Source organism: Micromys minutus (genome assembly GCF_963924665.1).
Source record: "Micromys minutus genome assembly, chromosome: X".
NCBI lineage: Eukaryota > Metazoa > Chordata > Mammalia > Rodentia > Muridae > Micromys > Micromys minutus.
In genome coordinates, this window is record NC_137970.1 from 5,796,571 (window position 1) to 5,808,908 (window position 12,338).

The 12,338-nt window shown below is 38.2% G+C and overlaps 1 protein-coding gene across 1 annotated transcript; it reads right to left on the reverse strand.

Annotated features, from left to right (window-relative positions):
* Positions 1-8,594: 8,594 nt before the first annotated feature.
* Positions 8,595-9,185, reverse strand: LOC308414782 (acyl-protein thioesterase 1-like; the record flags this gene model as incomplete). The annotated part of the gene is made up of 1 exon (XM_080910016.1): positions 8,595-9,185. One exon carries the CDS (start codon positions 9,183-9,185, stop codon positions 8,595-8,597), a length of 591 nt encoding a protein of 196 aa, XP_080766142.1.
* Between the last annotated feature and the right edge of the window lie 3,153 nt (positions 9,186-12,338).

Sequence of the window (12,338 nt, forward strand, 5' to 3'; positions counted from 1 at the left end):
TTCAAGTAAATTAACTTTCAGAGTTTTCCTTTCATCAGGAAATAAAGTACTTATGAGGCTTCTGTTATCTCTGTTTCCATGGGAAATATAGAACTAACTATAAGATGTAACTAAATTAAGTGAATTTATTCATGTCCTTTTTAAGGTTCTTGAATGTATTCATAATTGTTACCTTGAAGTCTTTGTTTTGTGCTTCAGAAATACTGTATTTTTCTGGTGGAAGCATATTGTCTTGGCTGTTTGGGTTTGTGATCTTCTGCTGGTATCTAAGCATCTGAAGTTATGATAATTGAGGTATTTCTAGCTGTTGCTATCTGATCTTGTCTTTGTTGTCTAGGTGCCTCATTCTTTGGCTGCTGGCGCCCTCTCTGTACCCTAGGCAAGTGTGGTGATTGTAGGGTCTCTGGTAGAGAGTGCTTCTATAAGTCAATGGGTAACAAAAGGAATAGAGATGGGCTAGGAGGGAAGACAGAGGAAATTCGAGAAGGAGATAAATAGATCCTTCTTACACAGACAGGGAGGATGCCTAGGGATTTGGAGATATGCTGGGAGGAGTTACCACTACAAGGAGGTTGCTATAGAACATAGAATCTGTTTTAAATGACAGTGTTGAAAGGTCTAAGGGGACCATGGGTCTGAAGCAAGAGTTGGAGTCTCCAGTGGATAGAGTTAGGTGAAGAAGGGGCTCCCCCAAGTAGGCTACTACAGGACTAAGAGTAAGCCTAAACCGGGCATAATGGCGGGCAGGAAGGATAGTGAAAATCACTTACCTGAATCTTAGCCTGGTGTGGCTACAGGGGTCCCTTGTCTAAAGTGTTATTTTTTGTTAATGACACAAAAGAATGGAGGTGGGCTACAAGGGGAAGGCTAAGAAGGCCAGCAGGAAAGAGCTAAGCTGCAACAGCACCAAGAGCAGTAGTCCCCAGGTATGGTGGTTTGAATGCAACTGGCCTTCAATAAGCTTATATATTTTAAGGTGTAGTCAGTTGGTAGACTTTTTAGAATGATTAGGAGATGTGGGATTCTTGGAGTAGGTGTGTCTTGATGTGATATCTTGGGAATGGTTGTAACTGGTTTGTTTTTTTTGTTTGTTTGTTTGTTTTGTTTTGTTTTGTTTTGCCCTTGCCCTAAAAATCTACATAAAGCTAAATTGAAGAATTTTGTATTAATGGAATTGACATAAGAGATTGCAGGAGAGCCTAGTATTGATTCTGTTCTGTGGTTCTTAGTATACATGCTTAGACAGATCTACAATGAAAAGGAGTAAGCAGAGCAACAAAAAGTGCAAAATGTATCATTTGAGGTGAAAATGAGCACTAAGAAGTAAAATCAGGGTGAGTCTAGAGCTTCAAAAGATAGAAATTTAAAGAAAAGCCTGATTCTACATGGAATAACAAGAGGAGTGGTGATCTCAGGGCACGATGCCATTCAGCCAAGCATTCAACTTGTAAAAAGGAATGAAAAGATTTCTAACACCTAAAATGAATTAGGTAACTCTACAAGATGGAATGGCAGCATGGTCTGTCCATTAGAAATTCCCTTAAATTTTTCTCAAGGCCAGAATGTCTGCCTTTTCTGCTGGGCCTCCGAACTTTTACTTTTATAGGTCTCTTTGACCTTATGCCTGTTTGCCGTATGTTTTAAGCTACTTATGTTTCTGTCTCTCCAAACCTGAAAAATTCTGCTGTGTCTTTCATGGCTAGAAGGTAAATCATTTCAGGTTGTCAATTCCCATCTGCAGTAATGCAGTCTATATATAACTCCCCATTTTTGTGGCCAGTATTTAATAACACTTGACTCAAATTTACCTAAAAAATTCTGGTATAATTATTCTCACCTTGTGGAATTAACAACAATTTTGAAGGTAATTCTTAATTTTTTTAGAGACCTTTAAAACCATACCGACAACCAGATAGATAGATAGATAGATAGATAGATAGATACATACATACATACATACATACATACATACATACATACATACATACATATAACCAGTTTGTTATATTAATATATAACCCAGATCACTGGGTCTTACAGAAGATTCAGATATCTTTGGGGCATGACTAATACTGAAAAATTGTTTTATGCTGGTGTATCCTACTCAGAATGTGACTTCGAGTTCCATTTTGGCCCATCTGTTCCAGACATAGGCGTGTCTGTTTAAAAGTTTCCTCTAAAAGTTTTTGTCCTGGGTTAGGCTGGCCACTTGACTCAACGACAGGTAGAAGGAGAGCAAACACAACTGCACAGGAAAAGACACTTTGCTTTGCATTTGAGACTAAGTCAAGTAAATTATTGCTCATAGAGGTTACAATGGCAACCTTCTAAATACTGCTTCACTGCCCTTTCCTTGGTTTTATTACTATCTTTAAAGATTTTGTTGAATGTTAACTTTCTGTATTTTAGGGTTTGTAAGTTCATTGGATATGGTTTTTAAAGGCTCTGTAAAATTAAGAGTTACCTTAAAACCTATTGTTAATCAGACAAGTTGAGAATAAGAACACTATCAGAATTTCTTGGGAAAATTTGAAGCAAGTGTTATTAAATACTTGTCAGGACAATGGGCACTGGCCAGGTCCATACCCAGAATTCCCAGAGGATGGTACTGAATTACATTAGTCAGGAGCTTATAATGGCAAAACCTACAAGGCTACATAATTCCCACCTTTGTCCAATCAGGGTAAAGTATATAGCCTGACCTACTTCCTGCCTACTTACCTCTCACCTAGCAAACACATATCCTGTGAAGTTGGGGCAATAAAGCTTGTTTACAGAAGCAAAATTAAAAACCACTTGGTTTCTTATCTTACATAAACAGGCACCAGCATTCCAGGAAGCAATCTGTTCTTGGGTAAGTAAGGCTTAGAGGTTAAAAGCACGTTTGTTTTATAGATCTCTTAAACACAGTAATTAAAACTTAAAATACAACTTAGGATATCTAGTGGCTCAGAGCCTCCAGAGGCTGGGGGGCGTTGTAATATAAGGTGAGCTGGAGCTTTTAATTTTATGACTGAGGTACATCTTTTCACAGACCTGATATTTCTGATTGCAATGCGTTCCAGGAGTTAGCCATCACACTGTAACAAAGTAAAGATTGATGGCAAAAAAAAAAGTGCATAGATAATCTTAATTTGCTTTATTATACTGGGATTCAACTATTGTTTTGGAAAGGGGTGTGTGCTTGATAACCTCATCTTGAAGCACCATGTGGCCTGTTGCCATCTTGGCACCTGCATTCACATTGGGGTAAGTAACAACCCTGTAGCTTTCAGCAATCTTGGCAGCTACATGACTCAACCACAATCTTTACTAACATTTAAGAAGGAGATTTCATGTGACTTCGATGCCATTGTGGTTAAGGTAACCCCGTGGTATATATCAACTAAGGCACTGTCCACAAAACAGCTAGATTCACTGAGTCCCCTGCTTATCATTGCATCTCATTTTATTAGACTAGGGAGGGAACACCATGCCTCCAAGATGGTTTGTTTTAAAACTGAGTCATATTGGTTGGCATCCAATTCTTCCTCTTAACAAAAAGTTAATTCCAGCATCTTTACCCTAACTACCCATGTTCCCTCATTAAAGAAAGATGCCAGATACTCAGTCATCAAATTCAAAGCTTTGCAAAGTTTTTCAGAATAGCCAAATGGTATCAATGGCAGTGGAAATTTGCTTACTGCTTGCTGTCAGTATGTGGTGACCTAAAGATTTGTCCAATGACAAAAAGAGTAAAGAGTTGGCTTTAGCCTTCCATGTTAATTCATCTTTGATGTAAATTGCGTATTACAGATTTTATATGAGTGTTTTTACCTTTCATATGTTGTATAAGTATATGGAATGAAACCTTCCATATTTTTAAAAGGTTCATTAAAGTACTAATTTTAGAAGCCCTTTAAAATGAATCATTTACTTTTGACAAGGCAGACATTCTGTCTGGGAGTATATTTTCTGAATTGAAAATTGAAAATAATTTCTTTGTGAGAAATACAACTTATAATTAAATTGTTTCTTGGAAAAGAAGTATAATTTGATGTTAACAAAAATATGTATTAAATTGTGTATTCATATTCTAGATATGATTATTTAGGGTAATAGGCCCAATTTTTAAAATTTCACCTTATTAAATAGTTTCTAATGAAAAATTGTGTTTTATTTGAGAGACTTTTTGTTCATTAAAAGCTGGTATTGTTAATACTTGAATCAAAATACAAAGTTTACCATATGTGAAAGCAAGAAGTACCATTCTATTCAGATTCATTCCTTGGATGCTGACTTTGACTTCTCTAAGCTTCAAGCCATTTGTTTCCTATGCAGGAGTCTGATGTCTGATATAAACGAACATCTAATTACAGTTACCTCATCTTCCTCTAGATCTCTGGTCATGGTCCAGCCAGTTGTAACTCATGCTAATCTTGATGTTAAGGTTTTTCTCATGCAAGTTTGTCTCTTAATGTTCCCCACAACGTGTACAGTTACTTCCTCCTTCCTTATCTTCTGGACGCTTGCCAGCTCTTCAGCATTGCCCTGGCCCCTTGGCTGGGCCCTCTTCTGAGGCTCTCTAACTGCTGACCCTCTCATTACCCTTATGTCAGTCTTGAGCAATTATGGAGAGATTGAGCCCCTTAAACTCCTAGAAGCAGTTTGAGTGACATCTGAAAGAGGACTGATGAGCCACAGGCCACCCAACTCATCCCTCTTCTTGCCATTCTGCACACTGTTTGAGAGGCTCAGGAGTAAACCATCTAGACTGAAGCCTCCTTCGCATCAATTAGCCTCTGTCTCAGCATCACAGATGAGCCTAACATCCTTCAGGACCAGCTGGACTCCTTGGCTGCTGCAGTGCTCCAAGACTAGAAAGGACTAGATCTACTGCTAAGGATGGGATTTGAGCCCTCCGCCACAAACAATATTATTTCCATGCCAATAAATCCTAACTGGTTTGAAATGAAACCTAAAGACAAGGGCCAGACAAAAATTCCTTTGGTTCTTCCCAGTTCGGTTCTTCCCCTTGATCACTCTTTCCTCCTCATTATCCTCATACTTCTATTGTTATCCTGCCTTTTAAATGTTTAATTTACTGAACTTCACCATATACCCAAACAAAATCTTCTATACAAGCTCTCCCAATACCTCTCACCTTATATCAATTCCATTTGTTCCTGATACATCTGCAAAAAGACCTTTGAGATGCTGTGGAGAAACTCTGGTTAAAAGGAACCTTCATCCCTTTCATCCTAGGCCAGATACCATTCTTTATATTCGCTCTCTACTTCTGTTCTTCCCTTTCTTTGATGCCCAGTGGTTCTCTTCTACTCCTGATGACTCATTTTGGTACAACAATCCTAGCAATGGGTCCAGTCGCTGTCACCATGAATCAAGCCCATGACCACTTTTCTCACCATCCCCCTCTGTCTCTGCCACCTCCACTCCCCCTCTAACCTTCCCAGTAAATCTCAGTTTTATTCTGTAGCCAAAATATCTGCCTACAGCACTCTAATAGTTACTTTCCAAGTCTTTCAAGGAATACAGGATGGTAGTCACCTGAGTCCTTGTAGCTGATAAAGTTAAAACTCTCCCATAGCTACACAACCAAAGGAACTCTAACCCTAGGTCTTCTTTAATGGGACTAAAATGGCCCTTACAAAGATTTTCATCATCAGAAAGTAGTGATAACAACCCCTGCCCTGAAATTTTTATATCCTCTCATGGTTAGGAACAATAGCTTCCTGCTTAAGACTACACTCCCAGCCTCTGTCCCTAGAAGAGGCCACATCACATTTTTCCTTGTAGGCATTTTGGCTGCCCACAAATGTGGGTAACAATCTGCACTCTTGCCATGAATAAAAATCATACCACAAACATTCAGACCAAGCCTATTTTTTCTTTCTGCCTACAACAGCTATGTTTTTCAAAATAATACAACAGAAAGACTAGGGGACTTTTGAAGTTAGACTAAAAGCATTTTGTACTATGATATAGCTACTAACCTATGGGGGGCAGAGAGTGGGCGTGAAAGTTTAAATGAGATTGCCCCTCATAGGCCCATTTATTTGAAGGCTCAGGCATCAGTTGGAAGAGTATTTGGGAAGGATTAGGAGGTAAGACCTTGTTGGAGTACATTTGTCCTTGTTGAAGAAAGTGTGTTGCTGGAGTTTTGTTTTTGAGGTTTCAAAAACCCATGCCAGTCCCGGCAGACTCTGTGTCTCTGCCCAAAGCCTGAGATTAGGATATAGCACTAGGGCTAGAACTGCTTGTGTGCAGTCATGCAACCTGCCATAATGATAACAGATTAAATCTGAAACTGTAAGCAATTCCACAAATAAGTGCTTTATTTTAAGGGTTGCTTTGGTCACTGTCAACAGCAACAGAACTGCAACTAAACTAAAATAAGGCACCGTTGAATGTCAAATTGAGTAAATTTAAACAAGTTTGTTTGGTGGACACCCACTGTTCAATCACAGACAACACTTACCAGAAGACCAGGTAGGCTTCCCGAGGACCTTCCCTACCCTTATCCCATGCCCAGTTCTCAGGGGCCACCCCTAGTGCTGCAACAGAACACCAGAGGCAGACTCCTTTCCTCTGGTCATACCGCACTGCATGAATGCCTCCTGTGAATCCCATAGACCATCCCTTGCTGCCCTTTCATTTCCACTTCCTTGCTCTATTCCAGCCTCCAACCCAGATGTATACCCCTGCTCAACCATCAGCCATATATTCCAGAAGAACAGAAAGGCTGCCCCCAGACCTTCCCCATTCTCTTGATTACCACAGACCCAATTCTCAGGGTCACCCCTAGCACTGAAACAGAACACCCAGGTCAGCTTCCATTCCATCTTGTCCATGCCTCTGGTGTATCTCTCAGACCATTGCCTTTTGACCTTCTTTTCTTCCAACTTTTTTTTAAAGCCAAAATTAAATTTTATTTCACATTGATAGAAATTGTGAAAAACATGACATTTTCCCACATTACAGCACACAAATTTAACGGAATATTTCTTACCCCAAATAAATCTTTACAGATAGAATAACTGAAGTAAATTTATGTTCTTCAAAGTAAAGCAAAATAGTAAATGATTGTTTGAAATTGTTTTAAATCCAGACATAAACATTCGGCCTCACTGTTAACATTCTATCCAGGACATACCAAATGATCTCCATCAGTTAGCACCTGTTTATAAAGATGCTTCTTCTTGGTCGGTTGGAAAACAGCAGGGAAAGCAACCGTTCTGAAATAGCCTTAATTTTTACAACATATTCAATTGTGTGGTAACAGTTATAAATATGGGTTTTATATATGTGAGTTCTAACCAGTCCTTATTACCCATGAATTAAATAATTTTCACCAGTATTTTGAATATGTAGATGATTTAAAATCATAATTATTATTTTAATGTTTGCACAGGAGACTGATTATCAAAAGCTCCTTTACTTAAGATGAAAATTTCTAATTAGTATGTTACCCAGATAAAAATAAAACAAAACTTTGATTGTTCATTTTGAACAGTATTTGGTTTTAAGCATAACATGTACAGAAAATGTAAACTTAAACTCTGCTATAAGATGTTTAAGAAATTATATTTTAAACTCAGTCACAAGTATTTCTAAACATGCCAAGATATTATTTACCCTTTTAAGTTTTTTTTTTACAGAAAAATAAAACCACAGAATTATTACCAGGGCTGAAGATTCTCATAACTCTACAGCCTAAAGGTGCAGTTATTTGAAATATGTAAGCTTAAGTAATGTTTGGTTTCTTTTCACATTACCTATATTGGAAATACTGTATGTCTGTGTTTAAGAATGTCAATATAATATATGTGGACAGATTTTTTTTAATGACAGGCAATATTAGTTTTCTATGGAAAATCAAAAAAGAACCTATTTTTTTTTCTTTTGAGGAGAAAAATTACATACATGGGGGGGAAAAGCCTGGTCCCCAATAGAAGAGCCATCAATTGAAGAGAGCGGTTTTACTTTCTGACACTTAAAAGCATTGTCCCTGTTATTAGGGATAATGCAATACCATGGGATTTGTAGGTATTACAGTAACGTATGTATGAACCCAAACCAAAATACACACACTGCATGGTTACTGAACAACTGTGGGGTAAAACTGTAGTCTAACTCAGAGAATTAAGAAGTCACTTACATCTTAGCAGCTTGTTTAGACCTGAACAAATTTTCAGAGAGTATAGTAATTTTTAAATGATGTAATAAATTCTGCTGTGTTATCTTATTTTGTTAAATGAATGACAAAGAAGCGAGTTGCTTCACTTACCTGCTGTAATACTAGTATATTCTGAACCATATAATACAAATATATGCATAGAAACTTAAAAGGATCATACATTTCCCATGAGGGCAACAGCATTTACTCTGTATCATTGATATGTATTTGAAAAACATTTTAACACTGCAAACATTAGAAGTTTTATGATCAGTCATGGGAAAAGGTTTATACTCTTATTACTGTGATGCTGGTGAGCTTCTACTCAAGGCCTCTTTGTGACATCAATCGATTGGAGGTAGGAGCTTATCAATGAAGTGCTTGACATCCATCATTTCCTGCTGGCATGAGCTGTGCATCAGGCCTTCATAGATTTTAAGGTGACATTGGCTGGATTTACCAATGCCTTCAGTCTTTCAGCAGTAAGAGAACCAAACATTAGGAGAACTAAAGGGTCACAATCCCCATGGCATTGGAGCACAGAAATATCTCGGTTAGCACTATTGATAGGCCCCTGTGAAAACGAAGCTCGAAGTGGAAGCCAGCAACTGAGTGCAGTGACACCAGCCAGTTTCTGCTGTGTGGTGAGAGCGGTGTATAAAGACAAGGCGCCTCCCTGAGAAAATCCTCCCAAAATAATCCTGTGAGAAGGAATGCCATTCTTCACTTCTCGATCTATTAAGGCTTTTACAGTTTCTGCTGCCTGTTTGATTCCAGATTCATCCTCCTGGGAATCTGGTGAAAGTCCAATAATATCAAACCAAGAAGGCATCGCCATATTCATATTTAATGTGACTGGCATAACAGGCGCATGTGGACAGATGTATTTGATGTGGGAACTTTTGATACCTGCAAAGGCTTCTGCCCATCCGTGCCCAGTATCTCCCAATCCGTGAAGGAAAATAACCGCGGCGGTGGCCTTCCGGGCGGCGGGCACAACGACGGGCATCGGGCGGACATGTTGCCGCACATCCACCGGCTGGCGGACTGCGCGTCAGAAGCCTTCTTCCAACTTCTAACACCAGCAAGCATTCTCTACAAAATACCAGCTAGGCAGGCCAGGGAAACAAGCAACACTCAGAGAATACACTCTGAAAGTTCAGAAAAGAAACAGAAATCAAGGAATAAAATTTACATCCAACAAAGACAAACGCAGAATTCTGCACCTAGATCTATAATTGTCCCGCAAACCAGATACCTAGACACCATAGTAAAAACACAATCAATAAAAGTCAGTGAAGTATGTCACATACAGAGCAATAGGGGTCAGATATTATATCAAAGCAAGTCTTTAATATACAAACATAGCTGACACACAAGAAAAGACATTAAAACCAACTATTATGAAGGTGATATAGGTTCTTAAAGAGAAAATGAACTAAATCCCTTTAAAAACTCCAAGAAAACACTAAATAACAGTGGAAGAAAATGAATAAAACTGTTCAAGAGCTAAAAATAGAAATAGAATCAATAAAGATAACACAAACTGAGGGAGTTTAAGAAATAAAAAATTGAAAAAAAAAAAATGCCAGAGGGCCTGAACAGATGTGAGGCTATAGGTGCCAGCCCAGACTACTAGACACAGCAAAATCTTCAATCACTATGGATGGAGAAAATAAAATATTCCATGACAAAACCAGGTTTAAAAAATAGCTATCTACAAATTTCACATTGCAGAAGATGATAGCAGGAAAATTCAGTGATTTTAGACGGGAGAGACGGAGGATACAATGTAGCTAGGAATGGCCCCTGCTTAGGTGGTGGATCCACCAGGACCCATTACTGAAGGATTTATAATATAGAATAGCTTAAAAACTAGGATGCTAGTTGCATGTCCTTTCTCTTATATGGCTTATAGCAGTGAATCTTTAGATAGAGTTGGTAAAAACAGAAGAACCATAGAAGTCAGAAACCTATTAAAGACTGTGACTATCTAAACAAACTATATAACTCATCTCTCCTACCTTTGTTAAAGTATACTGATAACAAATTTGATAACAAATTTCAATTAGTCAGACATTGTTCTTTATAAAGACAATATTACTATTTCTAAATAATACTTATAAATATTGTTGACATTCTCCATTCTTTCCTTTTTACCAATCAGCCTAGCTAAACATGCCATCTCCTAAATGTATGTGTTGCTCACACTATAGACATGCACTTCTAATGGGGATACTACATGTAGACTTATTCTGATGACTTCTCCTGTAACACAATATTGATAGCTCTATTACATGTTGTTTTTTAGCCTGTTTTTGTCTGGGTGAATATATAAATAAAATTTCCTTCAAATAAAATTTTATATTATTAAAAAATTGAAAGAAAACTCCAACCTATGAAAATATAGGGTATAAGTAATCACGGCCCAGTAAAGTCAAAAGAGAAACACACACACACACACACACACACACACACACACACACACACACACACACACACACAAACAAGCACCACTACCAGTACCACCAACAACAATAACAAACAGAAATCAACAATCTTTAGTCATTAATATCTCTCAATAGCAATAGTATCAATGACCCAATAAAAAGACATTCACTAACAGATGTAAATATAGTATCCATTCTTCTGTTGCCTCTAAGTGGAATACCTGAATATCAAAGATATATATTATATTACCTCAGGGTAAAGGATCAGAAAACCAGATATTTCAAGCAAATGGACCTAAGAAACAAGGTGGTGTGGCCTGTTTAATATTCAAAGAAAAAATCCATCAAAATGACATTTTAATTCTTAACATCTCTGCCCTAAACCCAACGTCACCCAAGTTTCTAAAAGAAGCACTACTACATCTTAAATATCACATTGACCCTCATACATGGATAGTGGGAAACTTCAGTACTCTACCCTCAGCAATAGACAGATCATCTAGACCATAACTACATTAAAAAAAATACTGGAGGTAACAAATGTTATAAAAACCAAATGGACCTAACAGATATTTACAAAACATTCCACCCAAACACAAAAGAATATATCTTCTTCTCAACACCTCATGGAACTTTCTCCAAAATTGACTATAACTCAGGCACAAATAAGTCTCAAAACATTAAAAATTATTGAAATTGCTCTCCAAATCCTATCAGACCACCACAGATTAAAGCTACTAACTAGTAACAACAGAAATAACAGAAGACAAAGATGGCAGCAGTAGCCAGTGGCACCTTCTCTGGAGCTCCAAAGAGTCTGAGAGACCCATACAGGCTTCAAAGGGCGATGTTGTAGTAGAAAGAGAGTTTGAAGAGCCTACAGTAGCCCTGGAAGAACAAGAACAGGTCTATTGAGAAGATGCTTTTGAAAAAAAGAACTCACAAAATCAGAAAGAAAGATGGCAGAACAGAGCTGTGTGTAGTAAAAAAATAACAAATCTATACTCTTCCCTTTGAGTCTCAGCAAGTAGGCTGCAAGCACAAAAGCCATACCTGATGAACCCTGGAGATGCCAGGACTAAGGACAAGGAGGTATTGGGGGTGGGGGAGTTGGATATCCCACAGAAATAGGTCATTACCTAATGGGTCCAGCTTGTGGACCTACCTAGGCTTGTGGGCCAGTGCCCAGCATAAAGATGCCATAACTGCAGCCAAGCTGCTTGCCCTGCTGGGATACTGAAACCTCCATGCAACAGCTCTGTAAAATAACAGTTGTAACTGGCAACAAGCAATAAAAAGAGAATGGTGTAAAGTGGCCTAGAAACATGTCATCATTTAATAGGGCTGGTTCTAGGCCTGCTAACTCATCTTCAGCATGGAGAAACTGTAGCTACAGGCCATGCTGCTTGCCCTACTAGGAGACAGAGAGCATTGGACAGTGGTACTACCCACACACTCTGGCAAACAGAAGACTGAGAAGGAGAAATCTATTTCTTCTTTCTAGGAAAATGCATGTGTCCTCACTTGAGCTCTCCTTCTTGTGGATTATAGCATGGTTATCCTTCACTTTACAGCTAATATTCACTTATAAGTGAATACATATCCTGTTTGACTTTCTGGGCCTGGGTTACATCCAGGATAATTTTATTTGGTTCCATCTACTTGGCTGTAATTTTCTTTGTCATTTTTAACAGCTGTCTAATACTGAATTT